This window comes from Dasypus novemcinctus, chromosome 9, assembly GCF_030445035.2.
Source record: "Dasypus novemcinctus isolate mDasNov1 chromosome 9, mDasNov1.1.hap2, whole genome shotgun sequence".
Lineage (NCBI taxonomy): Eukaryota > Metazoa > Chordata > Mammalia > Cingulata > Dasypodidae > Dasypus > Dasypus novemcinctus.
Window position 1 is genome coordinate 9,766,236 of NC_080681.1, and position 14,432 is coordinate 9,780,667.

General features: G+C 40.1%; 2 protein-coding genes across 8 annotated transcripts in view; one reads left to right on the top strand and one right to left on the bottom strand.

The window, feature by feature from the left end:
* The window catches only part of PHTF1 (putative homeodomain transcription factor 1), a 96,668-nt gene extending 93,575 nt beyond the window's left edge, over window positions 1-3,093 (top strand). For all 5 annotated transcript variants that reach the window (XM_004462983.5, XM_071217191.1, XM_058303017.2 and 2 more), the window contains 4 exons: window positions 364-519; window positions 1,596-1,691; window positions 2,048-2,173; window positions 2,663-3,093. In XM_004462983.5, coding sequence (XP_004463040.1) covers window positions 364-519; window positions 1,596-1,691; window positions 2,048-2,173; window positions 2,663-2,683 — 399 coding nt within the window. In that variant the 3' untranslated portion in view covers window positions 2,684-3,093. The remainder of the gene's footprint in view (window positions 1-363; window positions 520-1,595; window positions 1,692-2,047; window positions 2,174-2,662) is intronic.
* Window positions 3,094-10,458: 7,365 nt separating this feature from the next.
* Window positions 10,459-14,432, bottom strand: part of MAGI3 (membrane associated guanylate kinase, WW and PDZ domain containing 3) — a 306,230-nt gene continuing 302,256 nt past the window's right edge. For 2 of the 3 annotated variants that reach the window (XM_058303015.2, XM_058303014.2), the window contains one exon: window positions 10,459-13,433. In XM_058303015.2, the coding sequence (XP_058158998.1) occupies window positions 12,328-13,433 (1,106 nt within the window). In that variant the 3' untranslated portion in view covers window positions 10,459-12,327. Of the gene's footprint in view, window positions 13,434-13,857; window positions 13,949-14,432 lie in introns of all 3 variants that reach the window. The other variant, XM_071217190.1, reaches the window with a different exon arrangement.

Here is a 14,432-nt window from a genome sequence, read left to right on the forward strand (position 1 = left end):
TTTACCTGCTACTGTTATTTGGATTCTAAAATCCTTGGGATCCTTAGGATTTTCTAGTCATGACGTATATCTTTAGACAAACACAATGGTGGTTGAAGTAGCTGGGTGTGTAATATTTTACTTACTGTATTATGTTTTCCTCCTTTGTTACCTCAGACCCTTGTTGTCTTTCGTGAAAATGAGAAAATCGAGGGTACTTGGCGAAATACATAACGATTCATTTAAACAAAGCTTTATGAGTATTAAGGCTCTTCTGCTTTGAGTTTTAAAATATTTGGTTTCTTGCAAAATTTTTTAATCATTAGAGTAAAAGAATAAGTGATTTAAAGACAAAGAAAAATTTTATTTTGGTCCTTTCTGTAGGTTCTCCAAGGACATAAAACTTTCCTTAACGATGCGTATAACTGGGAGTTTTTGATCTGGGAAACAGCTCTGCTGCTTTTCTTACTGCGCCTGGCCTCACTGGGGTCTGAAACCAATAAGAAGTACAGCAACGTCTCCATACTGCTTACTGAACAGGTACTGGACGGGCCCTAGCCAGTTTGCGCAGCAGTTAGAGGAGACGTAATATGCTGTCAGATTTATGCAGCGACTCAGTGTTGAGTCTAGATCCTACCCCTCTTCAGCTCTCTGGCTCCACGAGGCCCTTTGCTGCTCTGTCATTGTTCTCTCTTTATAAAATGGATTATATTCCTCACTTGCTCCCAGGGTTGAGTATTATGGTCTAATGGATTGGGAATACTTTCTATACAGTAAAGGTATTTTTAGTGATGGTAATGCAGCATGCTTTCAACCTCATATTCTGTATCAAGTTTAGATCTTTAGTTATAATTTAAATATGTTGAATAAGCTTCTTGAATTTCTTTTGTATCAGATATAGAATACATTTCTTAGCATTTGGAAATACTTACTATTTAGTATGTTAATAGATAATAAGATTGAGAAATGTTTTTTGTAAATGGAAAGTAGTATAAAATAAATTTGTAAATTCAAATTTGGTTATAAACTTTACATAAAAACAATATCATTAGGTTGTTTTTGGTTGTTCTTTTTTGCCTTATGTTTTAGTCGAGACTGATTCCTGTAAGGGAAAAAAAATAAGGTGTTAGTAAGCTAAAAGGCAGCTTATCTTCTTCCATTGCATAAATGATCAATGAAGAAGTTACATTTTTTTGGGAGAAACTGAGATGAAGATAGCTTTGAACTCAAGTTTATATGCTAATTGTTATTGGTTATAATTAATATTAGAATTGGTCATTGTTTTGATATTTAAATTGCCTTATCATGTATTCTTTTTTGTGTGAGGAGGTACTGGGGATTGAACCTGGGACCTTGCACATGTGAAGCAGGTGCTCAACCACTGAGCTATACCTGCTCCACCGTCATTTATTCTTTTTTCTTCATTGAGTAGTTTTTCTTTGTTAAAGATGAATCTGATTGGGGATGGGAGCTAGGGTACATGGTATATGTGCTCTGTAGAAACGGGATCCAGAAACTTATTTTATTTGGAAAGATGACCCTCCAAATATGCCAGATTTTATGCATATATCCTTTTTTTCTATGAAATTTACTTTAATCCCTGTTCCTTCCTTTAGATTAACTTATATCTTAAAATGGAAAAAAAACCAAATAAGAAAGAACAGCTCACTCTAGTAAACAATGTGTTAAAGCTGTCCACCAAGTTGTTGAAAGTAAGTAATACCCCATGACACATTTACTACCATTTAAATTACATCAGGGCCTCACTTCTTGGAAAAGACCCTAACAGGTTGCTAGGCTGTGTACATTCTAAAGCTGATAGTTTTGCGTTAATGACTGTGTGGGAAAAACATTTTCCACCTTGTTGCCCAAGTTCTGATGATCACTGCTGCCTGTTAGCCTTTTAAAATGACCTTTCCCCCAGTTGAGATGTTGCCAGGCTGCACCTTGGAAGGCTCTGGAAAAGCCGGCGGCCCTTGAACTCTAAGGGAGTAGTATGCGCGCCCCTTCGATGGCCGTCCCGCTGGCTGGGGACCCTGTGCTCATTTCCGCTCTCTGGTGTTTCTAGGAGCTGGACACTCCTTTTAGACTCTACGGCCTGACAATGAACCCCCTGATCTACAACATCACCCGAGTGGTCATCCTCTCTGCCGTCTCGGGGGTGGTCAGTGACCTCCTGGGGTTTAACATAAGAGTAAGTAGCACTGCCCTCTGGAGCACCTGTCGTTAGAAAGCCCCAGACACGATTTCACTCTTCACGCTCTTTCTGTGCCTGGCTTGGGAGACTCCTGCGGTAAAGCAGTGGGTTTTGACTGTGGCCCACAGGCCTGCCAGCTGAGGCGTTCTGTTTTGTACGGGGTGGTGTAGACTGTGCTCCTCCAGGACACAGACCCCAGGCTTAAACCTCGCCCATCTTACAGCGCGGGCTGGCCGGTCTCCTCTGCCCGGGGGCAGTGGGCAGGGCAGGGCCGCGTGAAGCTGAGAACCCCAGCGACCAGTCCTGGGCAGTGACGCTCCGTCCGGGGAGCCGGCAGCGTTGGTCTGTGGCGCTGCAAGGCCGCTCCTGCCACGCAGCCGATGCTTCTTCCTCTTGCAAAGGGTTCCTGGTTCCTAGTCCTGCGAGTGGGCCTCAGCCCTCGCCTGCTTGTCCGGGAACTAACGCTGGCCATGTTTCTCTCCTCAGCTGTGGAAAATCAAGTCGTGAGCCGAGGCCTGTGCCTGGCCCTTCCCGGGGAGCGCGGCGCCGGCCCAGCCCTTCCCGAGGAGCGCGCCCCCTGCGCACGGGCGGCGCGGCACCCGTGTTTCACGGCTTTGAAACAAAATGAACACTCAGGAGACTCAAGGCTCTCAGCGTGTTGTGGAATCCACCCAAGGAAAGCTTTCTAAGCCAGGAAGTTCGTTCCGGGCCTGTCAGTGCGCCGACGATATGCTTACGTGGAATTATTCTTTCGGGTAACAGTGGTAGATGCCCAAGCATGAAGCAAATGTCCTTCACTGGAAATCTGCAAGTTCAGTACTTTTCTATTAAAGTCTGTGGAATTGGAGATTTCATTTTTCTGAGAGATCAAATATAAACTCTGAAGTTGAATCTAAATAAAAGAACTTTGCTGGGTATTTTCAGTTTCTAGGTTTTTTGTTTTTGTTAAAGGAAAAAGTAATCTTTTAGACTGCGTATTTCTCTTAACTGTGGAGAAAAATTTAAGTTTATAATTTTGAACTTAATCCTAATAACTGAAAGGTTTTCGGTGCACGAGTCATGCATACAATGTGCCATGTAATTCATTGAAATTTTAAGTCTATGAGCACTGATCCGTGTTGAGCATGCAGCGTGGCTCACACGCAGGCCACCAGAGCGGCTGGCTAGCTAGTGCCGCGCAGGCTGCTGGCCGTGCCGCCGTGAGCGCCCGCCCTCCACGCTCAGCGTCTAACCAGCTGCGCTCTGCCTTGGATGGTTTAGGTCCTCTTCTACACCCCTAGTCCACGTAAGTGCATATATGTGTGTTAATGAAAACTCTAGAGGCCCACTTATAACTCCGGCTCATTAAGTTACCTGCTTTGAAGAATCAGGCTGAGGCAAATTGAAAGGCTGAAACTTAATGATTAAGTGTTTGTGAATTTTAAATTGGAAAATAGTTTAGAAATTTAGTGATTATATGTAAAGCAGAACTATATGTGTGAGGTTTCAAGATAAATTTCTCAAGAGTTCAGGGGTCCTTGGTCCTTGTCAAGTTTATAATCTGGGGCAAGTGACTTAAACTTCTTTGAATCTCAATTTCCTCACTTAATAATTGGGGATAATTACTTCAGAGAGTTGCTGAAGTTAAATGAGATTATCATGTAAAGTATTTTAGCACAGTGCCAGGCACTTAGTAAATCTAAAACACACACTTGTTACTACTTAATGCCCCTTTAAAAATCTCTCACTGATAAATTCCTAACTGTGGACATACTAAAAATATGAAGCAAGACTGCTGAACTAGAAGTGCAGTACCAAAAATATGCAGCCATTCTAACTGTTATATGAGAATTATAAGTTTCTTAAGGTGAAATACCATTGCAGGGATTTACCCTTTCAAGGAACTGTTCCATAAAGACACTTCAGTGTCTCAAGAAATGGCTTGTGAAAATCACGCTCTTGTCATTTTCTACTTTCCCTAGGGCACAACAGCGACTGTCTCAAATCCTGTAGCACAAGACTGAGCTCTGTGCAGATTTTAGATGAAGAAAGCTGACGGTTTAAAAAAAAATTGTCTCCCTGTAAAAACACTGTTCTATTTTTATTTGCAATTTTTGCACAGTAAATTCTCTTGTTTAAATTTAGTATTCACATTATATTGGTTTACTCTTGTTGAGTTACTTCAGTTGGTTTTAAAGGTGCATAATTGGTTTAAATTCTTTTTCAGGTGGGCGATTATATGCAAGTATAGCTGCATATGACAGAAATTTGAGAATCATTTCTGACTCCTTCCTCAGACCTCAATCCAATCAATCAGCAAGTCTTTTTTTTTTAAGATTTATTTTTTTATTTATCCCACCTCATTATTTCACACTTGCTGTCTGCTCTGTGTCTGTTTGCTTTGTGCTCTCTGTGTCTGCTCGTCTTCTCTTTAGGAGGCACCAGGAACCGAACCTGGGACATCCCATGTGGGAGAGAGGCGCTCAATCACTTGAGCCACCTCAGCTCCCTGCTTTGTTGTGTCTCATTGTCTTTCCTCTTTGTGTCTCCTTGTTGCATCATCTTGTTGTGTCAGCTCACCACACCTGCCCATTGCGCCAGCTCATTGTCTTACCTTCTCTAGGAGGCACCGGGAACTGAACCCGGGACTTCCCATGTAGTAGAGGGAGCTCAAGCACTTGTACCACATCCACTTCCCACAAGTCTTTTTAATAATTATCTTTTACATATCTGTCTAATCAGTCCAGTTGTCTGCATCCCCACTATCATTACCTTAGTCGAGGTCAATATCCTTTGTTTTTGAACAAGTTTTTGCTGCTTCTGATCTTACATACACATAGTATTTTGCTCCTCTAAGCCCAATCCATTCTTAAAAAGTAATGTGTCCTTTCTGAAATGTAGGTCTCATCATTTAGAATCGATTAATTGTTTACAATCACTTTGAAGGTTTTTAGCAAGGCATATTTGACCAACTTATTGAAAAGGTCTTATTTTGCCTCCACGTTTGAAAGATATTTTTGCTGGGTATAAAATTCCAGGTTTAAAAATGTTTCTTCACTGCCTCCTGGATTGCATTGTTTCTGACAAAAAGTCGTCTGTCATTCCTGTCTTTGTTCCTCTGTATGAAATGTGTTTTTTTTCCCCTTTGGTTGCATTTTTTTCTTTTTTTCCTTTTTTAGGAGGTACCCGGGATTGAACCCAGGACCTCATATATGGGAAGCAGGCGCTCAACCACGGAGCTACATCTGCTCCCCATGACAGTTGGTTATTTGGTAGGTAGAACTGGGAATCAAACCTAGGACCCCATATATGGGAAGCAGGTGCTGAGCCACTTGAGCTACATCCTTGCCCCCTCTGGTTGCTTTTAAGCTTTTATCCTTCTCATTTGAGTCAAACAATTTGACTGTATGATGTAACTTGGTGTAGTTTTCATGTTTTTTGTGCTTGGGTTTGGGTGAAATTCTTGGATCTGTACGTTTATAGTTTTTGTCAAATTTGGAAACATAGCCATTATTTTTTTTTTTTTTTTAAATACTACAAATTCCTATTCTTTTTTAAGATTTATTTATTTATTTAATTCCCCCCTCCCCTAGTTGTCTGTTCTCTGTGTCTCTTTGCTGCGTCTTGTTGTCTTGTTTCTTTGTCCGCTTCTGTTGTCGTCAGCGGCACAGGAAGTGTGGGCGGCGCCATTCCTGGGCAGGCTTTTTCGCGCTTGGTGGCTCTCCTTATGGGGCATACTCCTTGTGCGTGGGGCTCCCCTACGCGGGGGACACCCCTGCATGGCAGGGCACTCCTTGCGCGCATCAGCACTGCGCATGGGCCAGCTCCACACGGGTCAAGGAGGCCCGGGGCTTGAACCGCGGGCCTCCCATGTGGTAGGCAGATGCCCTAACCACTGGGCCAAGTCCGTTTCCCATAGCCATTATTTCTTAAAATACTTATTTTGTATTGCATTTTCATCTACTTCCTCTTGGGACTCCCATTTACATGAAGCTTAGGATACTCGAACTTATCTCACAGCTCACTGATGCTTTATACGTTTTTTCTGTTTTCTGTTTGATACTGATAGTTTCCACTGCTGTGTCTTTAAGTTCACTAACCTATTCTGCACTATCTGTTAATCCCATCCAAATGATTTTCAACACTAGAAGTTTGATTTTGATCTTTTTAAGTATCTTCCATGTCTCTTTAATGTTTATTCTTTTTTAACATAATGAATATATGCATAATAGAATTAGTAAATGAGGACATTAAAACAGCTATCTGTCATTTCTCAGTTTGTTTCTGTTGAGTTTTCTCCTTATTATGGGTCTTTTTTTCCCTTCTTTGCGTGCCTGGTAATTTATTGGATGTGAATTTTACATGGCTGGGTGCTGGATTTTTGTGTATGCTTGTGTATTATTTTGTATTCCTTTAAAATTTGAGCTTTGGTTCAGAATACACTTAGGTTACTTGGAAACAGTTTCATCATTTCAGGTTTTGATTTTAAACTCTGTTAGGTGGGCCAGAACAGTCTTACCTAGGACTAATTTCTCTACTCCTGAAGCAATATGCTACCCGATTAGAAGGTTTTTCCACTTCGGCCGTGGAAACATGAACTTCTTAGTCCCTTGTGTTAGACATTTTTCTCCTTGCTTTTTGTTTCTGATCAGCTTGTGCTCGTCAGACTGGGCTGAAGATTCAAGTGGAACCCTCTGCACATCTTGGGAGCTCTCTCCTCTCTATACAGCTGCTTCTCTCTGGCATTCTGCTGCTAATTCTAGATACCTTGGCCTCCCCAAATTCTCAGCTGTTTCCTTAACTCAGCAAGTCTCTGAGCCTGTACTGCAGCTTGGAAATTTCCTCCAGGCAGTAAGCTGGGGCAAGCATACGGTTTATGTTATTTCCACTATCCAGTGCTGCCTATTGTCCAGTGTCTAAAAGCCCATATATTTTTGTCTCAACTGCTCAGTTGTCGAGTTTGTCCTTGGTTCTTCTCTTTCCTTTCCATATGTAATCTAACACCAAGTTGCATCAGTTCTACATTTGCACTGCTACCACTCTAGTTAAGCCTCCTTCACTTTTGTTTGGCCTACTCTGCCGACCCCCTGGTCTGCTTCCACAGCCACTTGAATGAGCTTAGAAATACGAATCTAGACTTACGTCGTTCCTCCCCTGCTTAACCCTGCCGGCCTTCCGCCCAGTGGTCTCCGAGGCCCGTCGCTGTGAGCCTGCCTCCATGCCCAGCCTCACCTCCTCAGTCCCTTCCAACCATACTGGCCTTCCTCTTTGTTCTTTCAGCACACCAAGTTCTTTTTTCTATTGGCCTTTGTCAAAACTTGTTTTCCTTGCCTGGAGAACTTTTTCTTGGGTTCTTCCATGGCTGCTTCTTATCTGTCAGCTAGCTTTCCAGTGAGATGCCAGTTCCTCAGAGGGGCCTTCTTTAGTGACTCCAGTTGAAGTAGCTCCCCTTTTGATCTGTAGTCATATCTCCCTGTTAATATCCTTCACGACACCTACCACGGTCTGATGTAGAATCAGTACAAACAGTGTTGTTTCTTTTTTGTCTACTTGTTTTCTTTCCCACTAGAATGTTAGCCCCGTGAAGGCAGGGACTTTTCTGGTTCACTCCTAGATCCCCAGAATGCAGAACAGTGCCTGACCATAAAAGACACAAAGTAAAATGTGCTGGATACAAGAACAGACCTCAAGTAATTTACCGTTCGCACACAATTTTCCTGTTAGGACGGAAGAGTTGTAATTTCATCTTGACCCCTGTCCCCCCAGGTTTCATTTAATCAATGAATAATAATTTCTAGGAACTTGAGCTTTTTGGATTGCACAAAAGGACTGAGGTATAGTGTGCTTTGGTAACTTTTACTGTTACTGTTAAGATGTAAAAACCAGGGTATAAAAAGAGAACCAGCTTAGGCCATTTATATATTTAATTATGATAGTAATACTCACAAGAAGGGTAAGAAAAATCCCTGTTGTTGTTGTACTGGAAATACCCCTCCTAAAATTGTACGGAGGATAATCTCTAAACATCCTAAATATGTAGATAATAGCCCATGTAGAATAATAACTAAGCACTTTGAAAAGTTGAATAACCAAATATTTTACTTTCAGAGACATGTAGGAAAAAAATTCTAAATAACAGGATGTCTCGCAAAGTATAAGTTTATGGGTTTGTTTTTTCATTTTTGGTTTACTGTATTTGGAGTTAGCTGGACATTTGCACTATAAAAATAGCCCTCTTTCAAAGTAAATTCTTTTTTGAAATTTTAAAAATTGGCACACTCTTAATGGGCCAGATGAGTCCTACTCCCAAATGTATTGTGTGATTTGGAAATATCAAGAATTCGTTAAATTTACTTTAATCTATACATGTATTTACTAGCTTACTCCCTTTTTGAGTATTCCTTGCTGCCTGCAGTTATTGATGTCTATCTTGAATAATGGGGTTTGGATTTCACATTTGTGCAGTAATTCTGTACCTTTCCTGCAGCATGTCTTGAGCCTATAAATATTACCCAAGTTAACAAATGATTGTCCTTTACTAAAGACAAAATAAGTCTCTTGATTTGTGAATTTGCTACTAGTTATGGTTAACTTTAATACAAACATTGTAAAATAGACACATATCCACAGAATTCTTTGTCAAAATATTTGGTTTAGTCTAAATGAATCTCTTAGCTATGTTTTGTTCTAATATATATGTGAGAAAGATTCAGGAGTTCTCTATTAGATAGAATTCCAACTCTTTATAAACCTTACCACTTCCTTTTTATATTTCTTATATAAAAATATGCTCTACTTGTGTAGGAACAGTGAAGGCAGGTCCAAGTTAGTGGATATATTAAACTAATTCAGCTAGTCAAAGCAAAGAGTACAGATTTCATGTAAGAATTATGGTGTGCTTTAAACAAGTCATTATATTGCTGATAAACCTTACTAACATAACCAGAAAAGAGCTGCCTCAATAAATAAACCCATTATTGCTTAAAAAGCAGAGATAGTTTTTAGGCATTGGAGCACGCCATGATAATGTGAACAGGTGCTCCCAATGTATTCTTCATAGCAGACTGAAGTGTCCTGCTGTGTGACTAACGTCCTTGACACCAGTGCTCCTTAGTTCCAGGACTATACTGTGGACCAGGCTTCAACTCTGGCCAAACAGAGCTTTGCGGAAGTCATTGGACTGTCATGAAGTTTAATTTGAGTACTCCTTGCTGTCTTAAAGTCCAACTCTCCTTGAATATTGGACATACTAAAGAAAGTTTTTTATTTGGCCACAGGTTTTAGTAAGCTAGGTATCAAGGTGTAAAATTTTTCTATAAAAAGGGGGAAATATGCTTATGTAGAAACAAAAAGTCAAATGCTTTTCTATGTACAGGACTTAATGAAATAGGAGTTGACCATGTTCAAAAGCTACTTGGGCCATAAAGTTTGCTGTAACTGGGTTAGAAGACGACAGTAAAGATGGGATCTTAGCCTTCAAATTTCTCTAGTGAAACAATGTTAATAACAATACAGAACTTTTCCTGCCTGTTGTGACCAGTAAGAAAATATGCTCACTACAACAAGGAAACTTGCTGCCACTCTCTGCAGCCTTTGCTATGAAACACGTCCCCACTATGGGGCCTTGGAATGAAGGATTTTGCTTTTATTTTTAGTCTGAGTTCATGCAATAGTAGGTGGGAATTTTTTTCCCCCTCAAAAGTATTAACTATGACCTTAAAATAGGTTTTAGGTATTATTCATACCAAGTATTAAATTAAGTAAAAAACGCTTCGTTCTAAAAGAAACAGTAAATAATATGACCTTCAAAAATAATGTGAATTGCCATAGTCTGAATGAAATAGAATTCTGTGACCTTGTAGTCACTAGGTATCCATTATAATTGTCCAGTAACTGAATTTCCAATAAAACAAGCTCTCTTCTCTCCCTGACAATGATGTAAGAACAGGTTTTGGGTAGCAGATTATTTATAAATGCAAAGTTCTTTTATATTTTATAAATGTAAAATAGGTATAATGATATAGGTAAATATGTAAAATAGCAGAGTATAAATGCAAAGCTCTTTTATATTTTATAAATATGTAAAATAGGTATAACTCAAACCAATTTTGAGCTTTACAGATAAAAATATATAGCCTTACAAATAAAGTCATTTGCACTAGAGTCTTCCTTATTTGGAGGACTTTCGATGTTTGTTACTTGGAAGGAAAAAAATGTGAGGCCTCAGACGGTGGTGAGAAATAGCTCCACAAATAGAAAGCAACCCTAAAGATTCTGATGGTAAAAGAACTGAATGCAAAGAATTCTTATTTGTTTTTTTTTTAATATCTATATAAAAAATAACGAGCAATTTACAGATCTCTTTCTCTAAACAGAACCTCAAGTGTATATTTATAAAGGTACTGTACAATATATAAACATTTACAACCAGTACATCCATGTTTTGCTTAGCATTCCAAGGCCACAAGGCTAAGTCAGTATCTAATCAGTACAGCGACAGGTTATTTGAGAGGAAGAGCCACGTCAGACTGACAACATATGACATCCAAGTTATGTCACAGTTAACAATAAAAATAGGATTTGTATCACTAATTTTGGATTGCAGGGAAAATAAATCATTTCTGTGGTTCTAAATTCTTAGAATTTTTATCAAGCCTCCTAACTTTGCTCTATTCAAGTAGTTACAATAGATGGGTGAATACAGTTCTGGAAGAAAAAGGGATTTCCAAAAGCTCGCTGTGGGAAGGATGTCATACCTATAGGGGCTGATTCAGTTGTTATAGTATTAAAGAGTTCACATCAGACTCTTGGCGAGGGAAGGACCTGGACATGATGTGCTTCACACCGAGAGGATGAACCCTGGGTGACAGAACAAGTATGTTCAAATACTCCATAAAATGCGTTTATTCAGAGAATGTTCCTTTATTTATAGGCGCCACTGAATGCTACTGTAGGGGATTGAAAAACTATGATCTGTTTTATGGAGTTAGAGACTGCCTCCAACTTCCAACAGTCATCTTTAACTAGACTTGAAAAAAGAACTGTGAAAATGTATACAAGCTAAGCAGGTGTTTAGCTTCCCCTTCTTGTTTTTAAACAAAGTTATGGTAGCTAGCTGGAAATTAAAAGCAAGAGCCAGCAAGTACTGCCCATCAGCATTTTTGTCCTTGCTGGGCAGGCTGTACAAAGGTTCTTGCTTCTGAACACCTGAACTTTGTACAGCTGCTACCATACGAGGGGGTACTTGATCTGGCAATGGGCTCTAAACCATTTCATGGTTAAGTCCCTCACAATCGACACAGTATTTTGACTCTTCAAATCTGTATCATATGCCAAGACTAATGACTTTAGTAGTGGGTACAACCCAAATATCCAGAAAGAGAGATTTGGTGGCTTTTTTCTAAGAGGAATATGCAGTATTTCCACGTGCTTCTGTGTGGTTTCATCATGAAAACTGAAGTGGGGTGACCTGGATGCTGTAACTACATCAGCTTGGATAACACAACAGGAGGTGAGCTCTACTGCTCAAGGACTTCCTCATTTTGAACATTCATTTGTAAGTAATATCAGTTACTTGAAACACTTTATCCAGCCGAATTAAAATAAAAAAGCCAAAAGAAAGTGCCAACGCTTGACTACATTTTTCTTTAAAGTACTGATGTTTGGGGGTTTTATTTTCAAACTAGGACATCATCAGTCGCTGTTAGAAGAGGCACCTGCTATCTTTAAATGCTGAGTTAACCATCTCCTCTTCTGTAAGGATTTAATTTCTCTCTGTAAACATGCAACATGCTATGGAGAACATCAACTTCCAAGTCAAATCTAGCCTGTTCTGTGGAAAACTTCTGAGTGAGAAGGATAAAGTAGACATAATACAGTAGATAATTGGCACAAATACAAGTGAGTGGTGACCACACTGTCACTGTCAACGCCTGTCACTGGATCAGACGCTTCTGAGGACAGGCCGGGCGGCCGAGCAGGGCGCGTCGGGAGCCAGCCAGGGGTCCAGTTGGTTCTTAGCAATCCTAAATGCCCTTCGCGCAGCCTAGGAAACTTGACGCTCACTTTAAAAATGTGTGTTTCAAAATTTCTGGGGGGAAAAATGACTTTAAAAAAAGATGCTGCTTTTTAGTAAAGATTACAATTTGTGTTTCTTCATTTTTTACTGGCGGTCACTGCCATTTCTGGGCCATGCCGGAGGTACCCGTGGCTTTATTTGCACGGGGCACCTTCCACGGCCCTGGCGTTATTGGTGTCTTTTTAACTGGAGAACTCCCTGCAGGTCTGACCCCTCCACTCTCTTGGCGTTTGTCAGCTGTCTCTAGTTCTTTCTCCCTGTGATCGTCTGTTTTGCTTGAAATCGTTCTCTCCTCAGGTTCTTGCATCAGCTTCTTTTCTGATATTTTCACATTTTCTCCTGTTTTATCTTTAGTAGAACTTATTTCTCCTATGGTTGCTTTCTTTCCTTTTTCATTTTCAGAAACTGCTCTATTCGTAGTGTTATTAGCCTTTTTGGATAGAAGAGACTTTTCATCCATTCCCTTGGTTTTTTCCTCTGGAGATGTGGTTCTGTTTTTCCCAGGCTGACTCTGCTTTCTGTCTTTCCCGATGGCACGGGGCTTTTCTTTCCCACCCAGGGTCTGCTCACCACTGTCACCAGGACGGCGCCCTGCTCTTCGGCTCTCACTCTCTAATAATTTGGCTTTGGCATTCGGTTGGTCTTTGCATCCTTCAATTTTTTGCAGCTTCTTTGGGCTAGAAGATCGTCCTCTGCTTTTTCTGCAATGATCTTGGCCAGAACCTTCCCTGGTGCTGACCTGACAGCTTTCATTCTCCCCCTTCCTGGGGCTGGGCGATCGCTCTCTGGGTCTTCTTTTGGGGTCCTTTTTGAGAAGACTGGGAATCTCTTCCTGGTGTTCCTCTGAGCGCTGGCTGGCTGGCTTTTGGGGGCTGGCAGAGGTACCGCTTTGTTTAACACCAGTCTCTACTTTTAATAGGTTTTTCTTCTCACTGTGCCCATGACTGGTGGGAGGATCCCTCTTATTCACATTTTTCTGGGCAAGAAGAGATTGATACTCATTTAAAGTGCTTTTCTTTTCAGGCACAATGACCTTTAATTCTTCTTTCTCACATATCTGAACGCTCATTAAAGGTTCTTCAGTTACTGGTACATGAGACATTTCAAATATGGAAGCAGAATGTGCGTATGGGGGAGATGGTGGTGACTGCTCATCGTATATCACATTCGAAGATGAAGGATTACTAATATCCCAATCACCTAAAAAAAGTGATTCGAGTGGAACATTATTAAATTTCAGAATTATAAATAGGAACAGTAAGTTCTGAGCTTCTATATAATGTGTCTATTCCTTACAAGTAGTAAAATCCAGTATAAAACTTAGAAGAAATAATAAAATTGGACCAAATTACCTGGTCCAAGAAGCTTGCTAATTAAGCTCTTATCAATGGATATACAAGCTTAGGGATATGCCAAAACCACTAATAAAGAAGACCAAACTGTGGTAACCAGAATGAGGTTCATGGGCATTTGAAAATAAATTTCTTGCATTAAAGCTGTCAAATTTAATGTCAAAAGGAAACTGAAAAGGGCAGAAGAATAATGGGAGTAGATGTATTTAATAGCATCATTTTTAAATGGGGAAAAAAAAAAAGGAAGTGATTTATAAGACATGCAAATTTACCAAGTCTTTTTAAGGAAAGACCAAGAAAAGCCCTGAAAGCCTTAGTGCTGCTCAGGTTTCACGTAGGAGCACAGACCGGAAGGAGCCAAACCTGAAGAAGGAAGAGAAAAAGCCTAGAACTATGTAAAAAAATTTTTTTTAAATCACAGTGAAGTTAGCAAAGGTGTCACCAAGAACATATGATTTACGAGCAGATGGTAGAAGGTAATACAGTCAGAATCACAGGCTGGAAGGGGATGTCTGCACTTAGCCCTCCAATGCTCCACGCGAGGGAGGGAATTAGAGGGGGCAAAGTACTACGTGAGTGCCGTACTGCCTTTATTTCTAGAACACTGCACACAGTTAAAAAATTAGTGATTTTCAAGTACAGTTACATTTAAAAAATGAAAACAAGGAAGTATAAAATCAGTACAGGAGTAGACACATGGTCCCTGGTCCAATTCCTTTTCTCCAAGCAGGGCTAAAGTGACCTGTTTTTTTTTTTTTTTTTAATTACCAGAAATACCTAAAGTTCTTATGCTACTCTTTAAAAGATAAGTTTATCTTAGTTATCTTACTTACTTAAACATTTGTTG